This window comes from Hypomesus nipponensis, chromosome 6, assembly GCF_054491055.1.
Source record: "Hypomesus nipponensis isolate SF chromosome 6, ASM5449105v1, whole genome shotgun sequence".
Lineage (NCBI taxonomy): Eukaryota > Metazoa > Chordata > Actinopteri > Osmeriformes > Osmeridae > Hypomesus > Hypomesus nipponensis.
In genome coordinates this window covers 16599434-16617405 of record NC_140366.1, presented here as the reverse complement: position 1 = coordinate 16617405, position 17972 = coordinate 16599434, and the positions used below count along the sequence as shown (strand labels likewise).

General features: G+C 44.0%; 3 protein-coding genes across 6 annotated transcripts; 1 reads left to right on the top strand and 2 right to left on the bottom strand.

Annotated features, from left to right (window-relative positions):
* Positions 1-150: 150 nt before the first annotated feature.
* Positions 151-7108, top strand: entpd5b (ectonucleoside triphosphate diphosphohydrolase 5b). Of its 4 annotated transcripts, none has more exons than XM_084700891.1 (15): positions 151-270; positions 376-455; positions 1121-1395; positions 1561-1640; positions 1909-2052; positions 2482-2557; positions 3080-3115; positions 3533-3621; positions 3728-3807; positions 4345-4475; positions 4657-4758; positions 5119-5262; positions 5575-5631; positions 5830-5945; positions 6170-7108. In XM_084700891.1, exons 3-15 carry the CDS (start codon positions 1128-1130, stop codon positions 6251-6253), a joined length of 1407 nt encoding a protein of 468 aa, XP_084557017.1. In that variant the 5' UTR covers positions 151-270; positions 376-455; positions 1121-1127; the 3' UTR covers positions 6254-7108. The 4 variants fall into 4 exon arrangements, with proteins under 4 accessions (XP_084557017.1, XP_084557016.1, XP_084557015.1 ...); XM_084700890.1 differs by having other exon boundaries at positions 153-270; positions 376-479; XM_084700889.1 differs by having other exon boundaries at positions 160-495.
* Positions 6083-11976, bottom strand: znf410 (zinc finger protein 410). The gene is made up of 12 exons (XM_084700893.1): positions 11869-11976; positions 11478-11569; positions 11349-11400; positions 11017-11149; positions 10685-10864; positions 10151-10369; positions 9821-9980; positions 8998-9179; positions 8779-8868; positions 8265-8384; positions 7832-7951; positions 6083-7664 (listed from the first exon to the last, which is right to left on the bottom strand). Exons 3-12 carry the CDS (start codon positions 11379-11381, stop codon positions 7564-7566), a joined length of 1338 nt encoding a protein of 445 aa, XP_084557019.1. The 5' UTR covers positions 11382-11400; positions 11478-11569; positions 11869-11976; the 3' UTR covers positions 6083-7563.
* Positions 11977-12772: 796 nt separating this feature from the next.
* Positions 12773-17449, bottom strand: cipcb (CLOCK-interacting pacemaker b). Its single transcript, XM_084700733.1, has 4 exons — positions 17152-17449; positions 15920-16101; positions 15627-15817; positions 12773-15253 (listed from the first exon to the last, which is right to left on the bottom strand). The coding sequence occupies exons 2-4, from the start codon at positions 16026-16028 to the stop codon at positions 14360-14362; spliced, it is 1194 nt and encodes a 397-aa protein (XP_084556859.1). The 5' UTR covers positions 16029-16101; positions 17152-17449; the 3' UTR covers positions 12773-14359.
* Between the last annotated feature and the right edge of the window lie 523 nt (positions 17450-17972).

Genomic DNA, 17972 nt, shown 5'->3' with positions numbered 1-17972 from the left:
GCCTTCAGCCTAATTTTCTACAGAATCCAGAAGGGTTTGGTTATACTGTACCCTCAAGGCTGTTGACGCAGTCGGTTGAAAGGAGGGGTGATTTGAAACCTAGTTGTAGACTGTTTGGAGAATAACAGCTACAGAATAATTTCAGTTTAAAAAAATAATATTCCCCCACATGAAAGTCCCTGGCTGAGCCTACAGTACACGTGAGCGGAGTGTTCCCACAACATTGATGACGTAACTAAACTTCCCAGCAAATGCCGTCGAACATCACATGTCAGTGTAGCTTGAACTAGCTTATCACTTGCAGTCGGTAGAAAATGAATTTTGAAACACGAGATAGCGTTCTTTCCTTAACGCGAAATGTTTGTCATGTATTAGATCACTGCACATTTTGACGGAATTTGTGAAGAATTCGTCAAGGACCGTTGCATTAGCCTAACCAGTGCTAACCAGCCACGGTGTGTTAAGCTTGCCGTCAAATGGCAAGTAAAATCACGTGTGGGTCATCTTAGTTTTGGTTAACGAAGAAAGTTTTACAGTTTTCGAGTTAGCTATTAAGATATATTTCGACTACAACTGCGATTAGCATAAAGTAATCAACTAATTACTGTATTTTACTTGTTGTGAATGTGGTAGCTTTCAATATCTTAATACTCATGATGCAACACACAATCAATACCCTCATAAACTGTACTGAACAAAACATTTTTTGGACACTATTTGCTCACATCTTCTGGATTAGATTTACTTCAGTACAAAACTGGCCACATTTTGATTTTAGTGTAGGCTACTTGGTAAAATAATTGACTATTAACCATAAGTGTTTCAGCCTCTCAACTGCTAATGAATTTCCCCATTTACCTTAGTTGTTCTACATTAGTTCTACATCGTCATGGATTTGAGTATTCTCTCCTGGTTGGTTTAGGCTATTTAAAGGTGTGGCCAAAGGACATATAATGTAATGACATGTAATTGCTTCTCTGCTACCCTTCTGGTCTCTTCTACATCAGCCTTGGTCTTCTTGCTTGCAATTACTCTGAATCTTTCTCAGTCCTGAAATCGTTCAGCAAACAGACCCGAAGTCATACTTTTGAAGAGCAATGGTTTTCTGTTACTCACCCAGAGAGAAGATGTCTCCTGTTGCCTGCCTGCTGGTCCTGCTGGCTGTGTCTCAGCTGACCCAGACCCAGGCCCAGACCCAGGCCCAGGCCCAGACCCAGGCCCAGACCCAGGCCCAGACAAAGATTTCTCTGCTGGATCTCACCACCAGCATTGGGAGCGTCCTCCCCAGCCTCAGCCGGCCTGCCAACTCAAGCCGCATCTTCTACGGGGTGATGTTCGACGCAGGGAGCACAGGGACTCGCATCCACGTTTACACCTTCATTCAGAAAGACCCAGGTTAGTATACCGATACAACAGACAGCAAAATTATTTGTTTGTTTCTTGTTTTCAGGTCATACCATCAGTTTTACAGTGATTATCAGTGAGTTGGCGTATTGTGCATTTAATGCATTTTCACTCCAAGCTGTAGATAATCTGGAGTGAACATCTGTTGTGTTTCAGAGGAGTTGCCTGTTTTGGACAACGAAATGTTCCATTCCATAAAGCCTGGTCTGTCAGCATATGCTGACATGCCTGAGATGGTAAGCTGCTTTATTTGGGTTTAAACATACAAGAATATTGTTTACTAAAAGTAAAGGGGAAAAAGTTGAAAGAAAATGTGAAGAAAAGAGCATGTTTAGAGCTCAACGGTGGAGTTTTTACCTCCAGATCAAGAGTTCTTAAGTTCACATCCCCCCCACCCACCTTTGTACGGTGCTTTGCATAAACTTTAACTAAACTATAACTTTTGCAAAAACATTTCATTTGACTTGTCCCATTTACAAACAACCTGTTGCTGTGTCCACTCAGGGAGGCCACACAGTGAGGATGATGCTGAAGGTGGCTAAGAAGACGGTTCCTCGCCTGGAGTGGAAGAGAACCCCGGTGGTGCTCAGAGCCACAGCAGGACTCCGGCTGCTGCCTGCAGGGAAGGCCCAGGCTCTGCTGGAACAGGTAGGACCACCCCGGCACCACCAGGGGCACCCACATGCAGCCAAGATGATAGACGTACAGCAAGCAGGTAGTGTGGCTTCAGGTTAGGTGATTGAAGAGGTTGAGAATTCCTTGAGGGAAAGGTGTTGTATAGAACTGTACTAGGCAGGACACTGATGTGATAAGATGCTCGTATTGTGCACGTCTTTATTTCAGACAGATGGTGCTCGAGCAAGCCCAGAATGGTTATAATGTATTAGGTAGATAACTGCTTGGTGAGCCAGGGGTCCTCTGGAGATAAGTGAAGATGAGCTAGGGCACCTTGAACAAGATAATACGATTCTTTATTAATTCCTGTGGGAGAAATGAATGAATCCCAGGACTTGTCTTGAGGGGCAAGAGGCCACACAATGAGTTAACAACATACTCATTGTCCTCCTGTCGTTCCAGGTCCGAGACGTGTTTGATGAATCTCCTTTTCTCATCCCAGACGACAGTGTCAGCATAATGAACGGCACAAATGAAGGTAATGTCAGGGCCTGCCTACCCATGTCCCTGTCAAACCGCAATCCAACCCTTTCTTCTCCTATCACTGTCAGTCACCTGCCAGTCTATACAGAGGAAACATCTCTCAATACCCCCTCCAGAACCCCATTTTGCTTTCTTTGCAACTTCATCTCATTGGTATTTGTTTACTGTAGCCGTTTTACAAAATTACAGCAGATTATCTTGATCTGTTGTGATGACACTCTAGAAAATAAGGGAGTTCATTTTGGCTGCTGTTTAGGTTTTACGTCAAAGTGATGCTGTAATTATGTGGTAAATGTATTTTGTGGGTTTCAAAGTCAAATGTTATGCCAAGGCATAATTGATTTGTCAGCGTTTCAACCTTGCTTTTCAAATTATAGCACTCACGTGCCATAAACGGGTACTTTAGCCTGAGGATATGCATGTAGTCTGACCAAAAAATTATGTTGTCATTTTGCTACGTAATGAAAATGGGTTAATTCTCTTGCAGTGACTCTTATTTGTTTGTACATTTTAATAGGAATCTTGGCCTGGGTAACACTGAACTTTTTAACTGGTAGGTCTCTACATCTACTTTACAATAAATAATGTGTCTTTTCCTCAATATGCAATAGAATTGAACAGTTTGAGAATGATGTTCAATACTGTCCCTTCCTGTGCTGTAGAGGTCATCTCTGTACAAATTATAGCTAAGCCATGCTGAAGTGCCAGCTAGCTTATGATAAACCATTGCTCACTAGCAGATAACATCAATTTGTACAGCAACAGTGGAACCCAGTAAGATTTCATTCCTCAAAGGGGCTCATATTTCCATTATCATCCTGCACAGAAAGATTTCACACTTCTGCTTATAGATCCCAGGCCAATTTGTGCTTTTAAAGATAGCATCGCGAGTATGACTGATTTGACCTTTCCACCTGAAGTCATGTCCCTGGAAAAAAAAAAGTTGCGTCATACGTGAAATATTTTGTAGGTCACTTGCATGCTCAGACCCAGAAGACTGTGGGGATTCTGGATTTGGGAGGAGGATCAACTCAAATAACTTTCCTTCCCAAATCTCAGGTTGGTACCCATTCAAATCTAAATATTTATGGTGTTAGGGCACCAAAGCCTTCAATAGGTATTGTATATTCTGCCACTGACAAGAATAACCACTCTTCATTCGCAGAAAACCATTCAAAGTGCCCCTGCTGACTACATTGTCAGATTTGACATGTTTAACAGTACCTATGAGCTGTACACCCACAGGTAACCAAGCTAAACAGTGATGTTATTTTCCATTGTTGTCTGTAGCTTGTAGAGCATATTGACTGTGTTTCGTCCTAACTGTGACATTGTTCTCAATTGACTGTAATACAAAAGTAAGGAAGTAAATTTAACGTAATTGTGCGTGGAGTTATTCTTGAACAAGTGCCTATTTCGTATACAATGCATGACCCAAATACTAATTACATTCTGACGCCTACTGGCTTTTAATTGGCTCTGGATCAAACCCGTCACTTAATTCTTGGACTCTGAATGAAACTGTTTGGAGTATTGACCTAGATGTTGTTGCTATTTTCAGAGAGACAAATAAGAATTCCACTGGAAGTTTTTCCTCATAAAACATTTAATCAGTTTACAGTCATTTGGGGTTTTGTGTTTGGTTATGGTTACAAATGGTAAAAAAAAAAAAAAAAAAGATTTTTATTTATTATGATTATTTATATATGTTTATTTCATTTTTTATTTTTTTTTATCTTGGAAAAATCGTGAACCGATTTTTAATCAAATCGTGACCCCAAGAATTGATTCAAAACGTGAGGTACCAAAAGATTCCCACCCCGAGTGTAAATGTACCCTGATTTCCTCCAGCTACCTTGGAAACGGGCTGATGGCTGCACGACTGGCCACCCTGGGAGCTCTGGGGGCCGAAGGTATGAGTGAAGTATCTTGTTTTCAAAATGTTTTCATATCAAATCACATGGATCATAAACACCCTCGTAAGTGGCTATATAGAGGTGATACTCTCGCCTCTTCAAATCAACGTCTGAAAGGCACCTGGCTCACCAGGTGTTTGATCCAACAACATGAAAGGCACTCTGTTCTGTGGTCCAGGGTTGGAGTGGAGGGTCTTCAAGAGCTCCTGTCTGCCGAAGAAGTTCAGCGATGAGTGGAGTTTCGGAGGGCTGACCTACAGCATCAGTGGGATCCCAGATGGTGAGACCGTCGTCTGCTCTGGAGGCTCAGCTTGTCTGGATGGATCACAAGTAGTAGGGGGAGTCAGATGGCTGAGCGGTTAGGGAATAGGGCTACTAATCAGAAGGTTGCTGGTTCGATTCCCGGTGGTGTGAAAATTAGGTTGTGTCCATGGGCGAGGCACTTCACCCTACTTGCCTCGGGGGAATTTCCCTGTACGTACTGTATGTCTGTTAAATGACTAAAATGTAAAGTGCACGGAAACAAACTGGGCGGTGTGTCAACGTGGCACCTGACAGGGGTAACACCATCAGAAAGAACTCAGATTCTCTTGTCGAACCGCTCTGTTCACGGCCATGCTGTCGTCTGTCCGTGTGCCAGGTTTCGCAGGGTACAAGCTGTGCTACCAGGAGGTTCTGAAGGTTGTGAGAGGGGTTGTGCTTCAGCCGTATGAGCTGAAGCACAGCTCTGTCTTCTACGCCTTCTCCTACTACTTCGACAGAGCCGTCGACGCAGGCCTCATCGGTAAGAACACAAACTGGGTCATAACAATGACCTGGAATGATGGGTGCTTTCATGTTCAAGACAGAGGGTGAAATGAGTCATACACAAAGTGGTTGATTGACTCAGAAATGTGATGAGCTATAGGTGTGTAGTTATTAGAGAAATGACTACCTTCTGTAAACCGAGAGCAGAAAGGCTACCAGATGTATTATTAGTGTGATGGAAATGTCTTTTTAGAGCTGCTCTCTTCATAATGAATGAGACCATGTGATGACAGGGCTTCTGATGAAAGGTCCATGACCCCCCTGTATGCTCCTGCCGTTTCTCTTCCAGACGGGTCTCAAGGAGGGAAGCTGGAGGTCAGAGACTTCAAGAAGAGAGCTAAAGAGGGTGAGGCGCCGCCACAGTCATGACATGCATGACAATGCATCATTACCATGATGGAGCTGCTCTGGGTGTTGCTGGAGGCATAGCCTGCATTTCAATAGTCTCCAGTCTCTCCTCCAGTCTCTCCTCTTCACACTGATGAGGAGACAGGATCCAGTAGATGAGGGGGGAGATAATGACACACTGTCCTTCCTCCTACAGTGTGTAACAAGATGTCTAAGCACCATTCCGCCAGCCCTTTCCTCTGCATGGACTTGACCTACATCACCTGCCTGCTCAAGGACGGCTTTGGCTTCAAGGAAAACACAGTTCTGCAGGTCAGAATCCGTAGCTGAGGGCAAGTCTGGCTGAAGAGATGAAAATAGAGAAACGTAGAATTTCACTGTCGGTAAAAAGTAACCGTGGAGGGGAGGTAGCAGCGGCAGTGATGAACCAAGACAGACACCACATCGAGTTCAGCTTTTTAAACATTTTTTAATTCAAATAAATACAAAAAGGAATAATGACAACGTGACGTCTGTTCCTCTGTCCCCCCCCCCAGCTCACCAAGAAGGTGAACAATGTGGAGACGAGCTGGGCTCTTGGAGCCACGTTCCACCACTTCCAGAACCTGAAGATCCACTGAGGGAGCTGAACACACGGGGAACACCTGGGATGTACCTGACACCTACAGGGAGGTCCTCAGATGGCCCTCACCTGACTAGCCAATAGGAGCTGGGATGGAAAGGTGCATCGTAGCAAACCCCAGGGAGTGTCTTAATTTCTTTCAGCGATGACTTTGATAGATGTCAACTGTGTATCTTTATATCTGAGTTTGCCTTCCTTGATTTAATTTTCTCAGACTTTTGGGTGGATTTACTAAAGTGACGTCTCAATGGTTGGTACCATAGTTGAGTTACTGTATCTCAGTTCTCAGTAGCTACTGACCTTGTGGAAGTTCAACACCTACCTTACATAAAACGCAAGTGAAACACTGACAACGGATTAAAGCCTAAAGCCGGTCATTTCCAACATGACTACCATAAGGTCCAGTGTTTTATAGACATTTTGAGGCAATCGGTTTGGCAATGATATGTGTGCTTCATATTACTAAAGAGTTAATCTCTTACAAAACCAACCAAGGCGCCCAACATGAACATGTGGATAAACTGCTCAGCTTTACTGTCAATAGCAGATCACAAATGTTGACTATGGTCTCCATAATGTGTTTTGTAAGTCAATTATTATTTTTAACTTGTTGGTCGCAGATGGCGCTGGTTGCAGAAACAGCATGTGTTTGCACATTTAATGTTAATTGTAATTGAATAATCATATCGGTCAGTTTTTGAGGTGAAGGGAAAATTAGGAGCCTTATGAAACATTTGGTAGCCTTTTCATAATTAACTGCTCTCAGGAGAATGCACATAAAGAGTTGATAGACAATGAATAAAATCATTTATCTATACATATACTTTCAGTTTTAATAAAACTCAACTTTTTATATCTGTGTCACTACTTCTTTGGAAGTGAATTGAAATTTATCAGTTATAAACTACAGAAAGGTGGGTTTGTATAAACCTTTGACTTTTCCCACGTCTCCCACCAAAAATAACATAATTGTTGGCAGGTAATTACATATCTACAGTGCTGACAGCAAAGAATGGAGTAATTGAGGAAACTTGTTAAGGAAACTAGGGGGGGGTTGGTGTTAAACAAAACACGTTGGCTATATTAGACAGCTGTGAATGTGGGGGTTCAGGGAGTGTTTTAGCATCAGTCAATCACAAAAATTACCTTATTAACTATCATAATGGTTGGGGGACTTTGCAGGTTAGTCTTAAGGATTCTGCTTCCAGAACATCACTCAGCTCCATGTCAGCTCTACCTTGTTTTGACTAGGGTCACCAGCAGTAGAGTTCTACATGTGCAACAAAGTGTCCCAGTGGACGACAACGTCTACAACAGAGCCACCACATCCTCGCCGTAAGAGTGGCCGGCAGTTGTCATGGTCACCAGATCATGTGATTGAGAGAGGACCACCACGGAGTCTGCTGAGCCTTGAAGGATGAAGAACAGGAAGACATATGAGCCACCAGGACCTCTCCTGGAATCACCGCGTAGCGATGACTGAGAAGCGTGCATCTCTAGCCTTTATACAATAGCAAGGAAAACAAGTGAAGAAGTGAGCCTGTACATAGGAGTGTGTGTGTGTGTGTGTGGCTACCTTGGGCTCTCAGCATAGCATGGTGCAGATTCATGGGTTCCACCCCTGTAGTCATGGTGACCATGTTGTCGCCAGCCTCCCCGTCTGCCTCCAGCAGACTGCTGTGGGTCAGGGCCTCTCCTGTCAATCACACAGCAGGCACCAGTCTTACAGCGGTGGAGACACGGCAGACAAAAGGAGCAACACGCTTCCTCAGGGACAAATTAGCCCTCAACGATCCTCTGTGACTCCCTGATCGCACAGCACTGCTACACAAGAACTTATTCAACGTGTCTCCACTTATTCCAACACAAGAGCAAAGCACTCTCTTCCACCATTAGGACTTCAGTATCGTGCAAGATGAATTCAAAATGTATTGACTTAATGTATAAAGTACTTTCATGTTGCGATTGATGTGTGTGTGGGTGTGTGTACAGGCTGGATATTGTGCTACCTGCGTCTCTGCCATCGTTGCACATGGCCTCTTCTCCGTGTCTCTTCCTCATGTGAACGTTCCTGCTGCCTGACTGAGAGAAGGTCTTTCCACAGATCCCACACTGGTGGGGCTTCTCCCCTGGAGAACAACACAGCGTCACACATCACATACTACAGGGGGGAGTCAGATGGCTGAGCGGTTAGGGAATCGAGCTGTTAATCAGAAGGTTGCCGGTTTGATTCCCGGCTGTGCGATTTGACGTTGTGTCCTTGGGCACTTCGCCTTACTTGCCCCAGGGGAATGTCCCTGTACTTACTGTAAGTCGCTCTGGATAAGAGCGTCTGCTAAATGACTAAATGTAAATACAGCCACACCTTCACTCCATTAGCTTTTTGTTGGGGTTTTTTACTGCTGCTGTTGGGTGATCATTGTGAGGCTGGATGTACTGTGAAGCGCTGGCACACACACTGCACGGTTCACTTAACGGATGACCTTTTTTTTAAATTCAATTTTTGGCACTTCCTGCTCTCACCTGAGTGCACAAGCATGTGTTTGCGAAGACTTGAATACTCAGCAAAGGAGCGCCCACACCCATCTGCTTCACACAAGAAAGGCTTCTCTCCTAGGGGTGCATATACAATCAGTGACAACGACAAGCAAAAACACCTCTCTCACATCTGTAATAGCGCTCCATATTATAATTTAGGATTAACAGCATGACTTCGGATTAACTGCATAACTTCAAGCCAACCTGTGTGCGTGCGTTTGTGGTTCTTGAGGTTTCCCGCGGTGGTGAACTTCTTGCCACAGTTCTTCTCCTTGCAGATGAAGGGTTTGTCTCCGTTGTGGGTCCTCATGTGGACCTGGAGTCTCTGCAGCACGTAAAAGCTCTTCCCACAGCCCTCTGCTCCACAGCGAAACGTACGATCATTTCTGACAAAATACACATCGAAAAGCGTCCTGAATGTTTCTGTGTTTTGAGGTAGTTTTGCCTTTCTGTATTCCCACAGTCTTTGATATGTGCTTTAGCAATGTCTGCGTAACAGACAAAGATACATTGTACCAGGGGTCCCCAAACTACGGCCCGTGAGACAAATTTTGATTTAAATAGCAATGAATAAAAAAGGTCATTACAATAGTAATGTACGGATGTACGGTGCATAACAAAATAATGAACTAATCAAGCAAAATGAATACATTTAAAATCATAATAAAATCTCCCCAATAATACTGGTAGTCACTCAGGCCCATGTTATTTTCTGTTACAGACCGACCTGACCCCACATTAAAGAAAGGAAAAATGATGTGGCCCTCGCTGAAAAAAAGTTTTGGGAGCCACACAATATACGCTTGATGAATGTTTGGAATATAGGTTTATACAAGTTTAAGTGTGCACAAACAGACACAATGGTGCTCTAAGCAAGAAATGTAGCTACTATGACAGAAAGGTAAAGACTGGGCAAGATGGGAGGGCTCTGGAGTAACTTGGCAAAAAATATAAGTTCTGGTCTGGGTTCCAAGGCTATGAGGTGTGTTCTGTGTATTATTTAGTGTGAGGACTGTTTTCTTCTAACCTGTGTGTTTTAAGGTGGTACTTAAGGTGGGCTGGCCAGGTGAAGGTCCTGTAGCAGCCCTCAAAGGAGCAGCGCAGAATTTGTTTGGAGAGTGTTCGGTTGGTCCGTGCCGACAGCTCCCGTTTACCTTCCTCTGATGGAAAACTGTGAATGATGTCACCTAGGCAACAGGACAGACGCATTACTAAGAGGCTAAATAAGTCTTAGGATGGATACAAACCAGTACACGCTGAGGCCCTAAAACCTAACAAGTAACTGATGTAGACCAGGGAGGTCTAAATCCCTCACTGACATCACACGTTGTGTTCTAAGCCGAGTTTGTGATATTACCGTTAGTGCCACAACCAGCCTTGGCATCCTGGCTTGCCTTGGCATCCTTGGCCAGCTGTGCCCGTGTGGCAGCGATCAGGCTGTCGTGTGCCAGCTCCTGCACCCGCAGGTACCAGGGGGCGCTGCCATCCACCCCGTAGTCCCCCGACGACACCACCTCCTCCTCCTCATCCGCACCATCGGCAGAGAAGATCAGGGATTCAGAGGAGGCTGCCAGACCTGGAGGGCAAGGCAGAGAGGAGGAGTCAGAAGAGGGGAGTCGGGTGGCTAAGTGGTTAGGGAATTCGGGCTAGTAATCAGAAGGCTGCCAGTTCAGATTCCCGGCTGTGCCAAATGACGTTGTGTCCTTGGGCAAGGCACTTCGCCCTACTTGCCTCGGGGAAATGTCCCTGTACTTACTGTAAGACGCTCTGGATAAGAGCGTCCGCTAAATGACTAAATGTAAATGGGAGAGAACAGGCATCCTTATATAACTTATATAACACACTCCATTCTAGTCAGACAGAAGAGATTGAGGGAGCGCGGAGCCTGTACCTTTCGCGAGGTTGAGCAGGACGTAGGACGTGCTGTCTGACTGCTGCAGGTCATGGAGGACGTGTGGGGGGCTAGGTGACCCTCGGGGGAGGGGGTGTGTCTGGACCAGGGGGCTCTGCTCAGCACCCCCGAACTCTGACAAAGGCGGGGACCTTGCAGACGCATGGCTGAGACCACCCTCTGAGACAAGGTCGGGTGCACAAGAACAGGAGAAAATCATCCTTTACTAAAAGCAATCCACATAAATGTGTCAACTGGCTCTGATACACACTGATGTGTCTCAAGGCGCTGTTGGATTGTTGACATTGTGAACAGTGAAGGCACATGCTGACCTGTTAGCTCTAGGGGGCTGCACAGGGAGCTGTCGTTGGGGGCCAGCAGTGGAAGGCAGGTGTGTTTGGGTTCTGAGTCTTCGAGACCCTGCCCGAGAGGAATGGATGCGTTCTGCACGAACTGAACCAGCAGCTTTTGAGAGGTGACAGGTGTGCAGGACAGGTAAATGGGTTGAGCAAATATGTAAGGCAGAGACAATCAGAGTTGCCACTTATAGACAAGGGCTACTGTACTCATGCACGCGTAATATGCATTCAGTGTAATATGTTGTAAAATTATAACAGGTCTATCTGTCTTGAGCAGTGCATAACGTGATGGCTGGTGCAATTACCTCAGGTTTGGAGTCAAGCTCATCAGAAAGCATGGATTACAATTTGTGATAACTGCAAGAGAATACGTCATTAGAAATAGATATTTAAATGATCCATCAAATTACAATAAAACACTTTCAGTAACTTACCGCTGAGCGCCCTGCTTACTGCGATATGCCCAGTTGGTCATAGGTTTTGAGAAGGAGTCATGTCTGATTCAACAGCACATCATTGAGTCTGACTGTAAAAGTATTGACATTGAGTCAAGTATTGCAATACGAGTACATGATTTAAGGAGATACACACAATAATAGTAGAGCGACTTAAATATGTTCTACTTGGTAGCTAGCAAACGAAATGCTCAGTGCCCGGTGAGTTTGTTATTGTTTCTCTTAGCTTGCTAGCTAGCTAATAGTAGACTATGGACAGTTTCTAGCCTGCCAGTTCGACACACAGCGCATCAGCTTTTGTCACATACGTATTCAAAAAGCAATGTTCTAAGATAAAGCTCTACTTCAAATTATTTTAATAGCTGTTTACCTGGTATGCTTAATCTACAGAGAAAATTGTGCTAGCTAGCCAGCAAGCTAACTGTTCTTTCACTGTCAACTGTTCTACGGAAGATCGTAAGGTACAAGAGCAAAACACTTCCGCGTATTATAGTTGCAGATTCATTGTACTTGACTACCATCTAGTGGTTGCAGTGTTTTCGGTTTTCCATGGTTCTGTCAAAACCCCTTGCTCAATCTCTACGGGGTATATCATTATAATAATGTACTTCTCTATCCATAAATCATAGCAAAATTATGGTTTGTTAATTTCTTTTAACAGAATACCATTTTCAGTAATTACTACTAAAACAAGTATAATTTGGAATGATTTTATTAAGCAAACAAATGAATATTTTAATGTACAAAATGTGCCCTTTCACAAAACAGCACACATTAATTATGTGCTTGGATTTGTTTGGCTGCATAAATTGTGTTTAATTTTCTTAGTTTGTGTTAAGGAATAAACAGTGTTGTTCCAAACCCAGCATGAAGACACCATCTGATCATGTCTTTAACAAGATTTTGTGCAACTGAAACTTTGAAATGATCAACACACACATTTTATTAAGATAAGAGAAAGCGATTAACAATAAAATACAGTTGACATTAAAATGAGACTCCCAATAAAAATCATATAGCAAATGTTTTCTAGTAAGCAAACAAACCACCTGTTTATATCACATTACAGATAATAACAGGTGTAATATATTTAAGGAAACATCCATGGTGTAAATAGTATTTCCTGTTACTATTTTTTTCACTAAAAATGACAAATGAGCACCACCTTCACTCATTTACAATCTGAAGAAGTCTTACAATTTACTGGCAGATAAACCCTTTCTGGATACCTTACAATAGCATTTTCAGCTAATTAAATGATACTCAAGAACGAGTGTCTCGCGAACGCATATTTTATTCTGCACGCTAGACACCTACTTGAACATGGAGTACAAAGACCAAGACTGAAACGCAAGCTTAACGTAAGCCATGCAAGTTTGATGGCTTTAAAATGAATCGTCATAATTGCCAAAACAAGAGAAAAAAGAAAGAGAAAAAGAGTACCTCTCTTTGTTTTGGAACTCCTTTGTGAATATGTCAGTGCAGTAAAGGATGTAGGCAAGCATTTATGACAATTACTGCTGTAACGGTAAACCAAATACCATTCACAACTTGTGATTCATATGTTCTTTGTTGGTTAAATGCTGTCCATTGAAAAACTATCATGAACATAAATCCAATTATCTAAAATGTCCTTGGAAGACTAGCTGTTGGTTCCTAGCAACTTAAAGCTGCTGGTTTGCTCTTTCTCTCTGTAACCCGTGTCACTCATCTCAAAGTCTTGACTTGATTCAAATCTTTAACCTCCTGGACCGATACACCATCAAATACATACGTGATGTATGAATATATGAATGTATGAATACCTTAACTTGACTGTGAATCTATGTAGAGACCCATCACATCAAATTGCTGGATGCTACAGCTGCCATTGGCATGGGAATGCACTAAGAATATTGTGCCAGTGAGTGTAAAGTCACACATCACAAGGTATAAAAATACAGAAGATACAAATGACACTGTCTTCAAAAGATTATTTTCATAAATAAAGTTAATCACCCTGAACATACTCAGGACATAGTAAAAAATAAAGCATTCAGCACATTTTCTTCTATAGGGGTTTCGGACAGTGCTTCACAACACAACCATTCAAAATGTAAAACCTAAGAATAGCAATGACGCAGTCAGGGCTCACAAACTTCAGACCAATGAATGATCATGACTTTTACATTATTTGAAACCTTTTTCAGCAACTGAGCAAACGTTTCACATTGACACAACTGGTCACCAGATGGGTGTTACTCATTACACACGTGTTGAAGCTTTTGGTAAAATAAATATATAATTTGACTTACAAATTCTTAGAAATAATTTTCTAAATGATGTTTTAAATTATCAGATTTTTCTAGTTTCTCTACAACCGTGGGGACTCTGAACAGTTATGTTAATCATCCAAAACAGTAATAAAGACTTATTTACAACCAGTTGGGCACAGGAAGTACCCAAAAGTACAGACACAGGAAGTACGTGCTGACACAAAAACCAGGTTGGACTCATCATGCCATGTTCCATTGTTGTCCCCAGCTGCCTGGTCAGATCACTGGGATACATGAGTCAGTCACAGCAGAGCTGAGGGCTCTGAGAATCACAGAGCAAGTTTCAGTGGAGGTGGTCTAACAAGGCAGAGAGCAGCAAAGGATCCGGTTCAGCTGTTACAGTGGCCTGGTTTAGGGATAGGGCAGGCTGGCTGGCTGCAGCGTCTAAAAGAAGTATATAGGTCAGGGTATCTGTCTGGGAGAGATTGAGCTTTGGAGGCAGTTATTGACGATCTAGCAGTCATCATCAACATCCCCAATCCTTAGTTCCACCTCTACCCATTTTAGTCTGATGGATGCTAGTCCTGTTTTACACTAAGCATGAAATTACTCCAAACCATTCAGGGTACTCCTCCCATTCTCTTTCTCCCCGTTTTTATCGCTCTCCATTTCCTGCAGGCTGGTCTGCAGCTCGGCACAGATGCTGGGGTCTCCTGTTTTCAAAGCCTGCACGAATAGGCTCGCGTCCGCCTTCAGACGGTCCAGGTCGCTCTGGGTGCGTCGGTTCTGTCGGATCAGCTCCTTGGTTCTCAGCGTGATGTCCAGGAGGCCCGTCTTGCTCAGGATGTTGTAGGTGTTACAGAACCGTTTTCTCTTCTGACCTTCTGTGTTACTGTTGTCGCCGTCCAGGTCGGTCTTGTAATTGTCGCCCAGAAAGAAGGAGTCCTGGGTTATGGGGTTACTAGTGTGGTTTGAAAGAGTTTTGAGGGGGGACGGGGTGAACTCCGGTCTGCTGACAGCTGGGGGGGGCAACTCCTTTGCAGGGCTGCTGCCGGCACTCGAGTCTGTGAGGCTGACAGTCAGTCTGCTCTGCGGTGAGGGGGACGGGCAAGGACTAGGAGTGGCAGGGAGGCTTGGAGTGGACGAGCCAGAGCCAGGAAGACGTCTCTGCTTGTCTCTGTGATGGCGCTGCCGGTGGCTTGAAGCCAAACCGTGGCTCCTCGTAGAGCCAGAAGAGGACGAGGAGGAGAGACTGCCTCTTCCTGAAGAACTGGAGGTGTCCCCAGTAGGGTGGGGTGCTATCTTGGGATACGACTTGAGGATGGGGAGATACTTTTTGGGGCGCCTGCGTTTTCCTGAGTCTTCCTTAGTGACGGAGGGGCTTTGGTTGGATACCACCGGCTGCAGGAAGACCACCTGAGACTGCTGGACCACCGGCTGAACCACCTCCACCGCAGGAGGGAAACTCCAGGGTTTCAGCGCAGGGGGGTTGTCACCAGGCTGGAGAGAACACAAGAGTGGGAGTCAGGTGGCTGAAAGGTGAGGGAGTCGGGCCAGTAATCAGAAGGTCGCCAGTTCGATTCCCGGCTGTGCCACATGACGTTGTGTCCTTGGGCAAGGCACTTCACCCTACTTGCCTCAGGGGGACTGTCCCTGTACTTACTGTAAGTCGCTCTGGATAAGAGCGTCTGCTAAATGACTAAATGTAAGAGTAACACACAGATTATAGCCCCACCACGACCAGCATCGCACACAATGCTTTATTCTCAGGCTGAAGAGCAGATATCTAAAATATAAATCTAGAAAGTGCTAGTCAATCTCTTTCCCCATTTCCCCGCAACTCCTGTGATTTCATGTGTGTAATCTGGTCTACCTGTTTCAGAACCACGTTGTTCATAATGATCATGGGGGAGAGGTTGGGGTAAGAACCCGCCACCAGCGCAGGCTGGGAAGGCTTGGACCCCGAGCCAAAACCAGGACGCTGTGACGCCCTCTTCGCTCTCCAGCGAGAGGAACCTTTAGAGTCTGTTGGGTCCAGAGTGCCCATGTGTTCAGAACTAGCATCTGTACACAAAAGAGAGAATAAGTAGACAATGTTATGAATGTCACAATTTCCCAGGGGACAGTGCACTCTGTATGGGGATTGTCTTTCACCGGAAAACATACCTGAGAATCCAGAGTCTCTCTCGGAGTCTCTTTTGAAACTTCCAGACTTCATGCTTCGTGATTTTCCTGTCGGTCTGGAGTGACCTTCAGCTCTCCTGTTGGTGCTCATTCTGTGTTTTTTTTTCTTCCCAAGGTTAGATCTTATCACACCTTAAACCACACCTGTCAGAACATCTGAGGCACTAGGAAACAAAAATTGCAAATTAGTTTTTATCAAAAAGTGTATAAAAAAAAAAAATGCACTAGTCGTTAGCATACATTGATTCATAAATAAATTGGCTACAGACTTTTCTGAAACTGCTTCAACCATCAGGCATCAAGACTCCTTGACAGATAACTGTCACCTCACATCATTGCTGCTTCACATCCGTTACCGCCACTTCACTTCCTCAGACACCGTGACAATTGACACCTCAATGTGACACTTTCATTTTTGGTAACTAGCTTGCACTGAACCAACTGTTTACACCGTGTTTCGGTTCATCGTATGTTCGCAAATTTATATTCTAGTAAACATTGTGTACTCTAGCTTTACATTTGTATATTCTAGTTTAACATGTGTATAATCAACATTGCACTCGGTTCTCTTTGTGTTTATAATGTAGCAGGGCCAACCTCAATAATGTTCATAGTGTTACCTTGTGTGATCTGTGCAAATGACCAATACATTTTGTATTTGACTTTGACCGAATAATAAACTAGTAACGACCCGAAACAATATATTACTGACATGCGAGACTAACTTCAAAAGACTATCTGGCTAGAACAGTGCTCATGTGTTCTAGTAACTCGAGTGAACATGTGCAGTATTTACATAATAATGTTATGTTCTGATACGAATGACTAGACTGTAGAATGTGAAAGGAATTGCATTTTGGATTGATTTAGTAAACGCTTTTATCCCAAGCTACGCACAAATATTGTATATAGAAAGTGCAGCAGCGAGCTAATCAACATAGCCCGGTGCAACGCAGTCACGAGTTTTGTGTTTTTAAAGACGGCTATTCCAAAATTAGCTACCAATGTGTCCTACTAGGAACATAGCTAGTGCTAGCTACAAAACTAGCCTAGCTATCTTGCACTTGAACAAGCTCTAAACTAGTCACAATAATATGTCCTTGGTTGACGACACAGACAGTCTGGCGATAGTATCTTATCGTTTTGGGATAATATTGATGACCTAAAGGAGCATTAAACAGCTCACCAGGCTCCGAGTCCTTAGATAACCCTACCTTTGCTTTGGTTTTGCGTCCGCTGGCACCCGTCTCTCAGTCTGGCTAGGTCTTCCTTGCGGGACAGCTAGCTTGCAGTTACACGGTACGGTACACGGGACAGATACACCCCTGACAGCTCAGTCACATGTAAAGGGGGATATCTCGTTAAATTAGGTCCGATTCAATTGAATTATTACGTCTCTAACCAAAGTATCTAATTCTCAAGTCATACACTCGTTCACGCAGTGCAGAAACGTTCTCTAGGTGTACAGACCAGGGGGAAGTACACGAGATTTGATAGTCTTTGTACCTCACCACTCCATATTTGGATAAATGGGGCGTGGCCATCAGCAAAGCGCGTGAAGAGTTGTAGGCACGTCACATACTTTCTGCCTGTGTATCCCGCCCACTTCCAGTATTTTACTGCTTCCTATTGGTGGAGGAATTGGCATTACGCCCAAAAACGTGACCAAGCTCAGAAGTGTGGCTTCACGAGGACAGTCGCTATGGAAAGGAGGTGTCTGGAGGTGTACAGCGCAGGCTTTCTATATGTATTACGAGGTAATCCAGTGACGCGAGATCATAGTGTTCTGTTTCATTACATAATAGTTCTTTGGCTGTGCCCCGTGGTTCACCTTTGACTACAAACAGGAAAACATTGAGTAGCAGTAAGACCACCCCAAACACGTGTCCGTACGACATTGCAATGCAGTTAATATTTACTCAACTAGAAATTGCAAAAATACTTTAACTGTAGATTCGAGGTTTTGCCACCCCTGTTGTGGGCATGGTTGTTAAAGCGTTTGCCCTCAAGAGTGGCATAAACGAGGGGAAGTTCC

Bases quoted from the DNA above. Each gene is read 5' to 3' on its own strand.
- entpd5b (XM_084700891.1), top strand. From the start codon at position 1,128: ATGTCTCCTGTTGCCTGCCTGCTGGTCCTGCTGGCTGTGTCTCAGCTG. The intron at 2,053-2,481 runs GTAGGACCACCC...CTGTCGTTCCAG, and splicing joins CCCAGGCTCTGCTGGAACAG to GTCCGAGACGTGTTTGATGA. The intron at 2,558-3,079 runs GTAATGTCAGGG...ACATTTTAATAG, and splicing joins AATGAACGGCACAAATGAAG to GAATCTTGGCCTGGGTAACA.
- znf410 (XM_084700893.1), bottom strand. From the start codon at position 11,381: ATGCTTTCTGATGAGCTTGACTCCAAACCTGAG. The intron at 8,869-8,997 runs GTTGGCTTGAAG...ATGCACCCCTAG, and splicing joins CCACAAACGCACGCACACAG to GAGAGAAGCCTTTCTTGTGT. The intron at 8,385-8,778 runs GTGAGAGCAGGA...GTTGTTCTCCAG, and splicing joins ACACATGCTTGTGCACTCAG to GGGAGAAGCCCCACCAGTGT.
- cipcb (XM_084700733.1), bottom strand. From the start codon at position 16,028: ATGAGCACCAACAGGAGAGCTGAAGGTCACTCCAGACCGACAGGAAAA. The intron at 15,818-15,919 runs GTATGTTTTCCG...TTTTGTGTACAG, and splicing joins GAGAGACTCTGGATTCTCAG to ATGCTAGTTCTGAACACATG. The intron at 15,254-15,626 runs GTAGACCAGATT...TGTTCTCTCCAG, and splicing joins ACAACGTGGTTCTGAAACAG to CCTGGTGACAACCCCCCTGC.